Source organism: Sinohyriopsis cumingii, chromosome 5 (genome assembly GCF_028554795.1).
Source record: "Sinohyriopsis cumingii isolate HCF-2022 chromosome 5, ASM2855479v2, whole genome shotgun sequence".
NCBI lineage: Eukaryota > Metazoa > Mollusca > Bivalvia > Unionida > Unionidae > Sinohyriopsis > Sinohyriopsis cumingii.
In genome coordinates, this window is record NC_142965.1 from 10371991 (window position 1) to 10388351 (window position 16361).

The 16361-nt window shown below is 37.5% G+C and overlaps 1 protein-coding gene across 1 annotated transcript in view; it reads right to left on the minus strand.

Moving 5' to 3' along the window:
• Positions 1-16361, minus strand: part of LOC149798624 (uncharacterized) — a 143299-nt gene that overhangs the window by 23221 nt on the left and 103717 nt on the right. The window contains exons 19-22 of the mRNA XM_089957456.1: positions 14107-14242; positions 11855-11939; positions 2693-2774; positions 27-109 (exon numbers count right to left, since the gene is read on the minus strand). Coding sequence (XP_089813582.1) covers positions 27-109; positions 2693-2774; positions 11855-11939; positions 14107-14242 — 386 coding nt within the window. The remainder of the gene's footprint in view (positions 1-26; positions 110-2692; positions 2775-11854; positions 11940-14106; positions 14243-16361) is intronic.

A 16361-nucleotide genomic window follows, 5' to 3' on the forward strand; every position in this document is an offset into this window, starting at 1 on the left:
GCAAGGAAGATCAAGCAAATAGGGACCTGTTTATCTCTCAGTTCCTGTATACGGCTAAGTTCTTTTTGAAGCTGTGCAGCTTGTGCTGTGTCATTGAGATCAAGTTCCTCTGAAAAGAGAAAAGAGTTTTGTCCATCACCATTTTAATGGACTTTTATTGTTACAGTTTGTTCTAAGGCAATAAAAAACCTTAAAACAAGCAAATTTACACCTACTAAGAAAATTATTATCCTTATGAATACTCTTCAGCATTTAAGTGCCTCACTTTCTAGGATGACTACAAGTCCTTGAGCATCATAAATCACAGATCATTTGAATAGGAATTGTACATTAGTGCCTTCTTTCATGAATGACTGCAGGTCCTGACACATCACAGATCATTTGAATAGGAATTGTACATTTGTGCCTCACTTTCATGAATGACTGCAGGTCCTGACACATCACAGATTGTTTGAAAAGGAATTGTACATTTGTGCCTCCATTTCATGAATGACTGCAGGTCCTGAAGCATCACAGATTGTTTGAATAGGAATTGTACATTAGTGCCTCACTTTCATGAATGACTGCAGGTCCTGAAGCATCACAGATTGTTTGATTAGGAATTGCACATTAGTGCCTCACTTTCATGAATGACTGCAGGTCCTGAAGTATCAGATTATTTGAATAGGAAATTTATATAACTACATCACAGAACCCTTATACTGACAATGATGCCTACAGGCAGCAATCAATGCCACATAAATAATGCCTACAGCTTCCCATTTACTAATGCTGGCCAGCAATTTTTTTTATACCTCACCCGCTTTCATCAAAAGCAGATTTCATTAATTAAATCTTTTCATAAACTGTGTATCTATAATGACAACAAATATTGATTTTACTTATGGACAACAAAGGTAACTGAATTTGCTTGGCATTGTGCCCCTGCTTGGCCTACATATGATGTTATAACACTACTAAAACATTAAGCCACTATAACATAAAAATGAACTGGTCTAAAAATACTAAACATACTAAACTCATGAAATACTTTCAGCAGGAAACACACATCATGTGAATGAATAGCGTTTTTTCTATTTGGATTAGTAATATTTGTGAACAAACATGTTTGTTTGTGACAAAATTTGGACTAGACATTTGACTGGCATTTTATTTACCTCCTCCCCCAACACAAGTATACTCCACATATTTCCTCATTTTTGCTATACTAATGTTCAGTACATAATGCTGTCAGCAGTTATGGACCCCCCACTACTGTGTTATAATGGGGGAGAGCTGTATTTTAAATAAAGCATTATGCCACTGTATCCCACAAAACATTTATCCCAGGATGATATGACACTATTAAAGCATTTATCACAGGATGTTGTGACACTATGGAAGCATTTATCACAGGATGTTGTGACACTATTAAAGCATTTATCACAGGATGCTGTGACACTATTAAAGCTTTTATCCTTGGATGTTATGGCACTATTAAAGCATTTATCACAGGATGTTGTGACATTATTAAAGCATTTATCACAGGATGCTGTGACACTATTAAAGCAATTGTACCAGGACATTATGACACTATTAAAGCACTTATCACAGGATGTTGCGACACTATTAAAGCAACTATCCCTGGATGTTATGACACTATTAAAGCATTTATCACAGGACGTTGTGACATTATTAAAGCAATTATACCAGGATGTTATGACACTATTAAAGTATTTATCACAGGATGTTGTGACATTATTAAAGCATTTATCACAGAATGTTGTGACACTATTAAAGCAATTATACCAGGATGTTATAACACTATTAAAGCACTTATCACAGGATGTTGCGACACTATTAAAGCAACTATCCCTGGATGTTATGACACTATTAAAGCATTTATCACAGGATGTTGTGACATTATTAAAGCAATTATACCAGGATGTTATGACACTATTAAAGTATTTATCACAGGATGTTGTGACACTATTAAAGCAATTATCCCTGGATGTTATGACACTATTAAAGCAATTATACCAGGATGTTGTGACACTATTAAAGTATTTATCACAGGATGTTGTGACATTATTAACGCAATTATACCAGGATGTTGTGACACTATTAAAGTATTTATCACAAGATATTATGACACTATTCAAGCATTTATTACAGAATATTATTACACTATTCAAGCATTTATTACAGAATATTATTACACTATTCAAGCATTTATCCAAGGTTGTTATGACACTATTAAAGTATTTATCACAGGATGTTATAACACTACTAAAGCATTATGCCACTTTGTGACCAACATACTATTTATCACAGGCTGTTTTAATATTATTAAATACAAAAAAATATCAAATACATTTTTTTACACTCAAACTGAATTTATTTACTTTCATGTGTACCCATTTTTGTGGTTTTGTGAAAAAACATTTAATTGGTATTTAAATTTTTGGATCAAAGGAATGGGTTCTGTTCTTTCCATGAACTTAGGAAGGGGTCCTATTGTTTCCACATAAGGAGGTCTATTGTTTCCACAAAAAGGCTATTGTTCATTGGCTCTATAAATTCATGGTATTGCTGCCACCATGAAGTTCATGCAAACTGGTACCCTAAAAATAATAGTGAAATTAGAGTATGGTGTTATGACATCAATAAATATAAACATCGTGTGATTAACACTTATAAAACTAGTACTAACCAGTCTGATCCTGTGAGAACAAGGATCCTGTCTCTGCCCTGTCTGATTCCCCACCAGCACTCACTGGAGACCTGTTCAATAGCTGTCAGATTTATAAAATAATTAAATTAATTAATGATTAGAATAAAGAGCAGTGTAAAAAATCTAACCATTCCTGACTTTTCTTATGAAAGGTACTTAATATTTTAAGATGACTAAAGGCAACACATACATTAAAAAATAAAAGAAATAATGACATTAAAGAACTTAAGAATGGCATTAAAGTTGTGTAACATTTCTTCTTCACTGGTATCAATTTTCATAGCTTTGCCAAAATTTACATTTTTATCATTGTTGGAATTCAAGGATGTACCCCTTGATGGGAATGGAATCTTTATTTTCCATAAAAGCAAAAATATTTTAAAAACAAAAGTGAATTAAAAGTACACTGTGATAATTCAAACTTTTGATCAACTATCATAATTAAATGATACAGTTATGGGAATAATGTATGAAAGGTTATTTCAATCGCTTGTTTACCTGACAACTGGTTTCATTAAACAATTTTGATGCGATTTTATTCTCAACAAGGAGTCTATACTGCATTTAAAATAATGTATGTCCAGATATAGAGATTGCTCATAAGGTTCACCTTTAATCCATGGCCATTTTTAATATGGGTAGGGTCAAGAAACCCAACAAATTGGCTACATTTAGGGTTATCATTGCAATCACGCTGGAGAAACCAATTTTTTCTAGTAAAAAAATTTTTCTTTGATAAAACTTAACCAATCATATTACCTTAGGAGAACTACTACTACAACCTTGCAAATTCTGACCTTTCAGGTTCAAACATTTTAGCTAAATGGCTAAATGTTGTTAGCCCTCCTAGGTGGCAGTTAGAGTTATCTCCCCATGATACAGGACTTGGTGCCAAATCCTGTGAAATCATTACTAGTGGAGCAGAAGGTATGCTCTTTATGAGGATGGAACTGCAGGGAAGCTGGGAGGGTGTATATTTATTATGATTGGGTAAGTATTATTGAAGAAACATATTTAACAAGAACACACTTCTTCAACATACTTTAACCTAGGAGATAAGGTAAGAGATGGATCCCCTTATCCCAGAGAGACACCATTTCTGGTCCCCTAAGGTATGTTAAACAGCTTCTTGATACTCTGACTGGGAACAGACTCCATATGTTGGCAAGTGACTGCAGGAAAGGGAAAAAAAATTTGCTCCTGCAAATCTAGTGGAAGTTGTGAAGCCTCCTCTTTATGAAGTTGTCAAACAACCCCGAGAGGTAACCTTATGTACAACAGGTAAAGATTTCTCCGGATCAAACTAAGCCTTTTAAGAAGAAAGATCTCTGATATGACTTGGATTTCAATTGCATGGCATTGATGATTAAAGTTAGAGAACAGTTCGTATGCAGTGATTGTGGCAACTGTACTAACTTTGAGTGCCAATATGTGAAGCAAATTCATTGGTGTGAGTTTAGTCCAATTTGCAGAACAGATGTCCCAACTGATTCAGGATGAAAGTACCTGTGTTGAAACATCATCCTTCCCCTCTTTTGATGGCAAAATGAGGTGTAATCTCCCTCAATGTAATGGCACAATCTTCCTGAATACTACTTAAGAGCTCACACTGTATCCTGTAGATGACCTTGAGATAAAGTGTCCAGAACTGACTGGCTAATATCTGATTCCCCATGAATGGTAGCCTGTTCTTGGCAATAAAAGCTTGGGGATTCACAAGTCATATTGATCCATCTTGCGAGAATTGCAGGTAGATGGGTCCAAATAGTAAAAAACATGTGCTGATTTCGCCTGCCAATCATCAGAGCAGTGAGGAGTCAGGACTTATATGGTGAACTAATTAAGCCCTTGAGAGCAGTTCAAATGGTGTCTTGGTCTGCCAAGTAAATACCCATGATAAATTCCACTTTGGCAAGGATACATTATCATTGGCTAGGTGATAAATTCCACTTGGGCAAGGATACATTATCACTGGCTAGGTGATAAATTAAACTTGGGCAAGGATACATTATCATTGCGAGATTAAATCCAAAATAAACAGAAGATCAGATCAGTCTATGATTTGTCTGATATCTTCTCTTCCATCATAACACAGTGTCCCAGTGATTGTAGAAAAGTAGGTTTAATTGTGTTTGGTGTCAACTGTTTCTCACCAAAGAGCCATAAGACGTTAGCTATTGAGGTATGGATGCCTACATTTTATAAACTGCTCCTGTACACTCCACTCCACTGAGATTGTATTCCACTACCTCCAAATGCCTCTAAGGTGGATGCCAATCAGACTTGAAGGATTCTCCACCAGTAGTTGTGAGAACTGATTCTTTAAGGGCATGATTAATAAAATCCCGATGTGCAGGTACAGTAAATATGGGTGGGATGAAACATCTGCCATCATGGTTGCTTAATGTACATGAGGAAATATATTGATTCTAGATAAGATTTCCCATCTTAGTGGATCAATCAGGATTAGGAGACATTCAAATTCTTTTGATTCCTGTATCAATTTCAGATCCTTAGGTACTGAAGATGTATATAAATTTTGGTCATTTCAATCTATAGGAAGAACATCAATTATCCAGGCTTTTTGGATTAAGAACTGGTGAGACAAAGGTTAGGATTTTGACATTCCACCTTGTCATCAATAGGCCATCACAGGTCAATCCCACCAAGTATCTATTGAGTGAAAACTGAGGAATGAAGAGACAATTTCATTTATTATTTGCAGGACAAAGAGTCCACCAATATATTAACCAGCCTAGCATATGTCAAATTTAAATGTGAATTTGTCACTGAGGACATCACGTTAGAAAATCCCAAACAAGAATACAAATGTCTGGGTAAATAGTTCTGCTATTTGAGATAAGTCACCATAGTGGAGTTGTCAGACAGAATGAGAACTCCATTCCATTTAGATTCTCCAGCCAACAACGAAAAACATTCCAAATGGTTTCATCTGAAGAATGTTGATATGTAAATAATGATCCTGAGGGGGCCACACTCCTATGACATCCAAAAATGGTGGGAGGCTTGCTCCCCCAATCATCTGTTTTATCCATAGTGATCATAATTGCCAGAGGCTGAATTTGTAGAGGTATCCCCGACATAAGTCCTGGGTGATTTACCTGCCTCTGAGATGCAATCTCATATGTGTTAATTGTGAAAGTTGGTCCAATGGTCAAAGGTTTGGCCTCCATTTGGACTACAGTTTCATTGTAATGGAAGCCCAGAGAAGTGTCTAAGGTCTAAGGTGTCTGCAGCCACAATGAGCAAAACTTGAAGGTATTGTCTAGCTGATGGATTGCTCCATGTAGACAAGGAATCTACCACTGCATGATTTCAATAATTGTTCCTGGGGTAAACATTCTTTTTACCTGAACACTGATTCCAGACTTAGTCGACTGAGTTCTTGAAAGGGTACAAAGTCAGAGATGTCCTGTTGACTAGAAGTTTGAGAATGACAGAGGGAAACATGAAATAACATCTTGCTTCAAAATATAACTAGCCTGCTGCTTTGTTGTCTATTGTAGGAAAATCACAAAACTTCTTTAAGGTATTTGAGTGGGGATGTAAAGCAATGCCTCTTGCATGTTCAAACTGACTGCACAGTCTCCACAATGAACAGTATTAGAACCCATTCTTTCATTCCATCATGAAGCCAAGAACATAACCATGTTGAATGAATGCACTCAGGTTGATGACCAAGTGATACATACTGCTTTGTATCCAAAAGAACTCTGGACAGAGGCTTAGTATGTGTGCAGAATGTGATACCAAGTCCCCAGGGAATCATTTGTCCGGTCCACATGTCATCATCGTAAATCTCCCTGCATTCAACAACAAAAGATTGGAGCCTGCTCCCTACCAGGATCTCTATGGGGGACATGTATGTAAGTCATTTGACATAGGGAAAGTCTCATGGAATGCTGGTGATCATGATCATGGGAAAACTGGTTTTTGATGGCTGTAAATCTGGTGGAACTGCTTCCCACTGGCATGTACTAGAGGGGCATCACTGTGACCTTTATGTTGATTGCCTTGCTAATCCCTCCACGGTAGCTGCGACTGTGAGGGATGGAAAGAAGGTATTCTTGGTGGCTGTCAACCTGATTATTAAAGAAGAGATTAGATGAAGGCTGCAAGTGTAGCTTGGCCTATTATGGTCTTTAAGAAAGATGGAGGTAGAGAGCACTGCATCTTGTTACAACCAGTAAGTTCATAGCTGATGTTATGGCCATTGCACCTCTATGTTACGAAGTGGACCATTCTATAAACATGCTCCCACATTCAGGGTGGGAGGAGGTAAGCTGTGTTCCACATATTGAAGATCGCCCTAGATATTAGATGCAACCTTGATCTCACAATCACGATGTTAAGAATCAACTCATGGGGACCAAAATGGAGAACTGGGAAGGCATTTGCAAGAAAAACACATCTGTAGAGACTTGTAACTGACAATGTTAGCAGTCCCAATGTGTTAGCAGCTTGCCAGACCATAGAAGCAACTGGAAGTTCTTCCATAGACAATGATCACCTGATGTCAGAACTGCAGATCTGGCAGGTAATGTAGAGGAAGAAGATGACAGAACTTTGATGAGAGTGGGCAGGAAACTTCTTCAGTTCCAGCCTGCAAGGCAGAAGTTCACTCATCAGAGTAAGATCTAATAATGAAAAGGGAAGTTGAGGGCCAGTTTTCGTCAGTTTTGGATCAATGGCGAGCCAATGTCTGCTGTGCTATATGCAAAGTAGTTAGAGAAGAATGTTAAATATGGCAGTTTACTTTACTACACTTACAACACATTATGAACAAAATCTTAAAAGGTGTCACTAAGTAGAGGCTCCCTTTGGGTGGCAGAGGTTTGAAGGTGAGTGAAGAGACTCTTGGGAACTGAGGCACCAAGATGGACATCATATGCCAAAGTGACTAAAGATACTATGCAGGTTAGAGAGATCCATGAGAGTGCCTACATAAACTAGACATCATCCACAGTAAATCCCTGAAAGCACTCTGTGGGTTAGACTAACAGAGCCTGTATAGACAGCACATCATCTGCAGGGGGTGCTTGTCAGTACTATGCGGGCTAGTCTGCTGTATAACTGGTTTTATAAAGTGGGTTCTAGGGTAGTGCAGCACTAAACAAAGCATCGTATGCAGGAAGTGCCTGGCAGCACTATGCAAGTCATGGAACTGGACAAGTTCGTTTTTTGGGTGACTAATGTATATTAACTGTGGCCATGGCCCATTTTGATTAGAGTTAAATGGCTGAGTCCAGTCGTGAAAGAACAAGGCCATCTTGGTTGGCATGACATTATCCAGTTCTTGATGTTAAGATAAGGCATGGGATTCTGATATGTAAGATCATAACTGAGGCTGTTGTTGTTCTCCATCTCACTCCCCAATAAATGGCAAGACTTTAAACTTGTGGGTCCCTCAAGCTTTGCTAAGTACCCTAAGAATTGCCATTTCTTTCCAAATATACAAGTCTGAAATGTACTCAAGGAATGACAACTAGAGTAAACAACACATTTTGAGTGGTTGTCAGACTGATCTCGCTCATGGTCTAAATCTGTAAGACAAAATAGAGCAGACAATACATACAAATGGTGTAGTTAGTGTCCTGCTTGATGAACTTGTGCAGCGTTACCAACAACGATAAATACCTGTAAAATCAGAGAACAGCTATTAATATTTACAAAACAACAAGTAACCTGTGGGAAGGTTAATTTTGACTGTCTATACAGGTAAAAGCACAGAAGCATCACTTTTAGCAACAACATGTACATAGTGAAGCCAAAATAATCAATTCTAGTAACAACTTACCCATAGGAAGGCCAATTATTTTTACTGCCAATACAGGTAAAATCACTGAAGTGTCACTATGTATGAGCTGGAGGCTATTGAGGAAACCATGTATAAAAAGCTTATCTGTACTTATCCGATCATGGTGGAAGCAATACAGTAACATAAACAAGTTTTCTATATTACACACAAAACCTGCACACAGAAAAGGAACTGAAGTGTCATTATTGATATTTATGATGCAGATGCTACAACATCCATTATGAGACCATGTTAGAAAATGCCCAGTGACAATATACAGTTAAAACCAGTAAAGTGGCACGTATACGACAATGAATTAGATGCTAAGACATGATAAGAAAGAAACTTAATTGCATTTATCCTGACTCGGTGGAAATTATACAGCAATACTAAATGAATTTTCTACATCATGCCCCAGACAAACATGTATTAATATGGTTATAGCACTGTGTGGGGATACTATCATGACCCATGTACATATCTAACAAAGGTGGCTAAGTGTGTGAAGATGGCAAGGTGTTACCTTTGAAAGTTAGGAGAGGCAATTGGAACAACAGACAATTTTGAAATTTATAGAGTATACTTCCCTTCAAAAGTGAAACTCTAACTTATTTTTAAGAAGAAAACTTTAAAACTGCTTGTATGGATTTTACAAGTCGTGTCTGTAGAGTGCGTGCTACACTGCTTGTATGGATTTTACAAGTCGTGTCTGTAGAGAGCGTGCTACACTGCTTGTATGGATTTTACAAGTCGTGTCTGTAGAGAGCGTGCTACACTGCTTGTATGGATTTTACAAGTCGTGTCTGTAGAGAGCAAGCTACACTGCACAAGTGAAAGTAGTAACTGGCAATTTCACAGGATTTGGCACCAATCCAGGCATCAAGTGGAGATCACTCTAACTGCCATGTATGTGGACTGACAACTTCTAGCTTTTTAGTTAAATTGTTTTAACCTGGGAGGGTTGGATTTGTGTTGCAGTAATAATTTGCCTAACATATTTTGAATAAGAAAAGGTGAACTGATATAATCGTTGTTATTTAGGGCTTAACATCATTTTTCAGCACATGTTGTGCTATACATGGCGGTCAGTTTAACTGGTGGATGAAGAACATGGGAAAGACCCGGTAAGAACCATTGACCCATGGGAAGCTGCTGGCAAGCTTTCTCACATACCCACACTGGCCAAGCCCAAGACTCGATCCCCCTGCACATAGGTGAGATGACAGTGATTGGTAAAGGTAAGAACTTTAGACCACTCAGCCGCCAGGGGACCCTGGAATGATGTTGCTGTTGTTGATGTTGTTGTTGTTGGGTTTAACGCCATTTTTCAGTACACGATAGGCTATACATGGCAGCTAGTATTAATGGCAGAGGAAGAACCCAGGAAAACCCCGGAAAGAACCACCGACCCACGAGAAGCTAATGGCAAGCTTTCTCACATATCCACATTGGCTGAATCCGTGACTCGAACCCACATGGACAGAGGTGAGATGGCAGTGATCTGTAACAGAGAGCACTTTAGACCACTCGGCCACTCGGGGCCCCCTGGAATGATGTAATAACACCTGTGCATGAATGCAAAAGGTTGCATAACAACTCCTATATTGTTTCTGGTAAAGAATTCAAACCTTGGATATAATTGGGGGTGGTCTGCAGATATGACATAGCTCCTGGGTCATAATGTGGAAACTACTGACATTCTCATCCTTTAACTTACTAAGCATGAAAAACAAATTGAAATATGCAACTAAATTTGGCCCCACATCTGCATCTATTCTTATGATCTGGCATTTTACCCATGAGCAACAGATTTTTGGAGTTGGGTGGGAAAAAATAGTTCAGTGTGCGGATGTGTGTCTCACAGACACTCTTTCTCCTGAGTTTAGTTCCTTGGCTGTCAACTTGCATTATTGATGATGATTCAAATCTATAATTTAGCCTATTTTTTATGGTTTTGTCTACAGTATGACCAATTATAACACCAGCTTTCATACCTCAGGATAATTGTCTTTGCCTATAGTAAAAGTCACACAGGTCATGCAGGCATGCAACACCGATTATTTCAGTAATGGGTGTCATCTTTTAAAATTTGATTTTACAAACCTTTTAAACTACAATTATTCACTTTATTTGGATCCTTGTACATATATAAACCTTTAGAAAGTCATTTTTTATGTGCCAGGAAAAGTACATACAGCAAAATAAATGTTAAAGTAAATGGATATTTTGGACAAGATCAACCAAAATATAAATGTAATCCAGTCCAATCCAGATTGAATGTCACATGCTGTGATGTGACAATGAAAGCTACGCATGTTGATGAAAATATAAATGTGATCCAGTCCAATCCAGATTGAATGTCACATGCTGTGATGTGACAATGAAAGCTACGCATGTTGATGAAAATATAAATGTAATCCAGTCCAATCCAGATTGAATGTCACATGCTGTGATGTGACAATGAAAGCTACGCATGTTGATGAAAATATGTGATCCAGTCCAATCCAGATTGAATGTCACATGCTGTGACAATGAAAGCTACGAATGTTGACAAAAATATAAATGGGGGGCCCCGAGTGGCCGAGTGGTCTAAAGTGCTCTCTGTTACAGATCACTGCCATCTCACCTCTGTCCATGTGGGTTCGAGTCACGGATTCAGCCAATGTGGGTATGTGAGAAAGCTTGCCAGTAGCTTCTCGTGGGTCAGTGGTTCTTTCCGGGATTTTCCCGGGTTCTTCCTCCACCATTAATACTGGCCACCATGTATAGCCTATCGTGTGCTGAAAAATGGCGTTAAACCCCACAACAACAACAACAACAACAAAATATAAATGTGATCCAGTCCAATCCAGACTGAATGTCACATGCTGTGATGTCACAATGAAAGCTATGCATGTTGATGAAAATATCTGTGCTACCCTATATTGTGACCATTAGACCTGACATACTCTTTTCTTGATACAGTTTAGTACATGGCCACCAGTGTACAAGTTCATAGTGATTAATCATATGAGTCTGAAGCTTCTTGATGACACTTAAGGTGCAAAACATTCAATAATCAGGACTGAATAAAGTTTGGTTAAACAAAATTAATATTAATTTTTAAAACAACAATTTTTATTTCATTAAAATGAGTAAATGCGCATACAAGACCAGTATGTCTTGTACTATATAACACTACATTCGGTGGTTAACATAAACCTATTTATAATTATGGATAACTGCAACTAAACTGTAGCTTTAAAAACAGAGCCTTAAATGATTCTATCACAACACAATACCAGTCAGAAATGATACACTCAAATGAACAGTGACCATCTTACTATCTGAACATAGTGTCTAAGTTCCGTCTGCCTTGTCTCATGCTGCTCAACTCGTTCAGACAGAAGACTGTAGTCATCATTCAACCTGTAATTTGTAACAAAATTTTGTCATGGGCTAAAAATGAAATCCACATTTAAAAGTAAACTCCTTCAAGAATGTGAGTATGCATGATTAGCTGTTGAAAAGCCTCATAAATCCAGTGTCTACAAATCTAATGTGTGAGTAGGAATGATTAGCTGTTGAAAAGCCTCATAAATCCAGTCTCTACAAATTTAATGTGTGATTAGGCATGATTACCTGTGGAAAGGCCTCATAAATCCAGTCTCTGCAAATTTAATGTGTGAGTAGGAATGATTAGCTGTGGAAAAGCCTCACAAATCCAGTCTCTACAAATCTAATGTGTGAGTAGGCATGATTAGCTGTGGAAAGGCCTCATAAATTCAGTCTCTACAAATTTAATGTATGAGTAGTCATGATTAGCTGTGGAAAAGCCTCATAAATCCAGTCTCTACAAATTTAATGTGTGATTAGGCATGATTAGCTGTGGAAAAGCCTCATAAATCCAGCCTCTACAAATCTAATGTGTGAGTAGGCATGATTAGCTGTGGAAAGGCCTCGTAAATCCAGTCTCTACAAATTTAATGTGTGAGTAGGAATGATTAGCTGTGGAAAAGCCTCACAAATCCAGTCTCTACAAATCTAATGTGTGAGTAGGAATGATTAGCTGTTGAAAAGCCTCATAAATCCAGTGTCTACAAATCTAATGTGTGAGTAGGAATGATTAGCTGTTGAAAAGCCTCATAAATCCAGTGTCTACAAATCTAATGTGTGAGTAGGCATAATTAACTGTGGAAAAGCCTCACAAATCCAGTCTCTACAAATCTAATGTGTGAGTAGGCATGACTAACTGTGGAAAAGCCTCATAAATCCAGTCTCTACAAATCTAATGTGTGAGTAGGCATGATTAACTGTGGAAAAGCCTCATAAATCCAGTCTCTACAAATCTAATGTGCGAGTAGGCATGATTAACTGTTGAAAAGCCTCATAAATCCAGTCTCTACAAATCTAACAGAGCTGTATCTGTAACTCTGAGTAAAAACTAATTTGCATCCAACATACTATCATAGAAATTATCTCCCTTTGACAATGAACAAATTTTATTTTATGTGGGATGGCACTTATAGGAATACAAATGAGGCTGTATGAATGAATGGATGTTAGAGTGATAGAATATACACATGGATGAATTAATTCATCAATGAATTATACACTGATTGAAGAGTTTTGCACATAATGGAAAAAAACAAAACATAATTTTCAAATTTATAGAATATGAATTAACTCAGAACAAGGACAGGGCTCACATGTGAAGCATATGCTGAAGTATTGATATACAATATGACCTTGATGTCCCTACTGCCAAAAGGTTACACAAGTTTGTTGCAGATGAAACTACCTTTGCTTTATAATGATTCATGCAAGTATGAACTTGCATACTATCAAGGGGTTTAGGAAATAAAAGTGAATAAAACTTAAATCAAAACCTTGACAATATTTTATGACAGTGACCTTGACCCCAAAGTTAAAGAGGTAAAGGTGTGTCAGAAAATGAATCTTCTTTGCTTATAATGCTTATATCTGATGTAAGAAACTGTCTATGGGTTTAGGTAACATAAGAAAATGAAAAACTTCACCTTACCACAAATAGTCTATGACCAAGACCTTGACCTCAAGGTCAATATGGTGAGAAAATATGTTACTGAGAGAAGTCTATAGTATTTTAACTTCATAATAATTCATGCATAAGTATGAACAGAATCGATCATAGGTTTTAGTAAATATAAGCAAATTAAAGTATATCTCACCAGATCCTAATTGCAGATCTTCTATGACTGTGACCATGACCCCTAAATGAATTATTTTAGCTTTATAATGACTTATCTTGTGCATGACCAGGATCCATCAAGGGGTTTGGAAAATACATGTATAGGCAAATGACAGTCTTTAATCAGAAACTTAATAACAAATTGCTGAAGACACAGATGACAACAAAGGTAACAACATAGATGACAACTCAGGTGGAACTGTGACTGACATGTCTTGCTCTCCCACTTACATGAGCTTGACAAAATAATTACAGCTTGTAAACCAAAATAATTCTGCAAGTTTTTTTTTTAAAATTCTACTACTGTCACTACCTTTTGCCAGTAGAAGTAGTAATGGTGTTAGTAGCAGTAAAAGTAACATTTACCTGCCAGAAGCCTCTAGAACAGTGGACATTTCTTCTTCTTCTTCAAGTTCATCTGAATCTTGTGATGATATTGATTTGCTTTGCTTTGTGGGAGGGGAGAAACTCTGTGTTGCAGTACTCCTATAGGACATACTATCTATAAAAAAAGATCGGAGCACAATGACTGATAAAAAAGGTTCTAGAACAAATCCAAAAGCTTCCTAGCTAATGACTTAAAATTTGCCTATATATATATATATATATATATATATATGATGAGTGAAACATTTTAGTGATGAAGGGAGACTTAAAGATGATACAAGAAAAGGTAGGCCATGGACACCTCTTTCCAAAGAAATAGGAGATCCTGTGAAAGTATATTTGAAGGAAGAAAATTATACTACTTCACAGCAAAGTGAAGAGGAAATTCTGAGCAAGGGATTTGGAATGCATGGGTTTTGTACCTGCTGGATGTACATATTGCGCTAAAGATCAACGAGGTCATTGGACTCTAGAGACAAAGAACTAAAGTTGTTGTTGTTGTTGTTGTAGGGTTTAACGCCATTTTTCAGCACACGATAGGCTATACATGGCGGCCAGTATTAATGGTGGAGGAAGAACCCTGAAAAACCCAGGGAAGAACCACCGACCCACAAGAAGCTACTGGCAGGCTTTCCCACGTACCCACGCTAGCCGAGCCTTGGACTCGAACCCACGCAGACAGAGGTGAGATGGCAATGATCCGTAACGGAGAGCGCTTTAGACCACTCGGCCACTCGGGGCCCCCCAAAGAACTAAAGATCGTTGAGGTCAATGGGCTGTGTAGAGACCTTGGAACTAAAGATCAATGAGGTCAATGGACTATGTAGAGACAAAGAACTAAAGATCAATGAGGTCAATGGACTATGTAGAGACAAAGAACTAAAGATCAATGAGGTCAATGGACTATGTAGACACCTTGGAACTAAAGATCAATGAGGTCAATGGACTATGTAGACACCTTGGAACTAAAGATCAATGAGGTCAATGGACTCTGTAGAGACAAAGATCTAAAGATCAATGAGGTCAATGGACTATGTAGAGACAAAGAACTAAAGATCAATGAGGTCAATGGACTATGTAGAGACAAAGAACTAAAAATCAATGAGGTCAATGGACTATGTAGAGACAAAGAACTAAAGATCAATGAGGTCAATGGACTATGTAGACACCTTGGAACTAAAGATCAATGAGGTCAATGGACTATGTAGACACCTTGGAACTAAAGATCAATGAGGTCAATGGACTCTGTAGAGACAAAGAACTAATGATCATTGAGGTCACTGGACTCTGTGTAGAGACCCTGGCACCATTACTCTACTAAGTGTTCATACCTAGACTAATTATAACAAAAAATTAGCCAATAAACTCACACCTGTGATGATATTGCTGTACATGATAATGCTATATTATAAAACATTCGTTTAGTCTGAGAAAGATACTATATGTGCATATCAAGTAGGCCTATATGTGCATATCAAGTAGGCCTTTGTTCATTGTGTTTGTGCATACTAAATGTGCATATCAAATAGGTCTTTATTGGTTTTGATGTGCATACTAATTGCAGCGATGAGCCACCACATCCAATAAAAATCAAGTTGTTCAAATTCTGGCTTGCCACTGCATCTAATGAAATTCACAGACCCAAAAGTAATGAAATATTGGATCAATCCACCAAGGTGTAGATAGGTTAACATATCAGAACTTTGGCTAGTGAAGATGACTTGATATGCACTTTAGCATGCATAGCAAAACCAACAAAGACCTACCAGAATTGTACATTTGATCCTCCATAATCGAGACAAAGGGTGCACACAACTGGAATGGACTCATAAATATGCAATTTTCCACTGCCAGTCCATGTTTGCACAAATACATCCTTTCCCTCAAATACATATGTAATGGCTCCTTCTGGTATGTAGTCAGTCTTTCAATATTAGACTTATAATGAATGTATCCTTTTGAAGTCAATTTGCTCCATCACTTTCGGCAGATGTACAATGCACCGCTGTTACATGCCACTGGATATTAGACATGCATGAAATCCAATAACTGTCGCTAGTGCAACTCACTGAAACACCATATCATCTGTTAAAATATCAGAACCTTGGCTAGCAACGATGATATCAAGTAGACCTTTGTAGATTTTGTGATGCATACTAAATGTGTACATTAAGTAGGTCTTTGTAGATTTTGCTGTGCATACTAAATATACATATCAAGTAGGTCTTTAATGA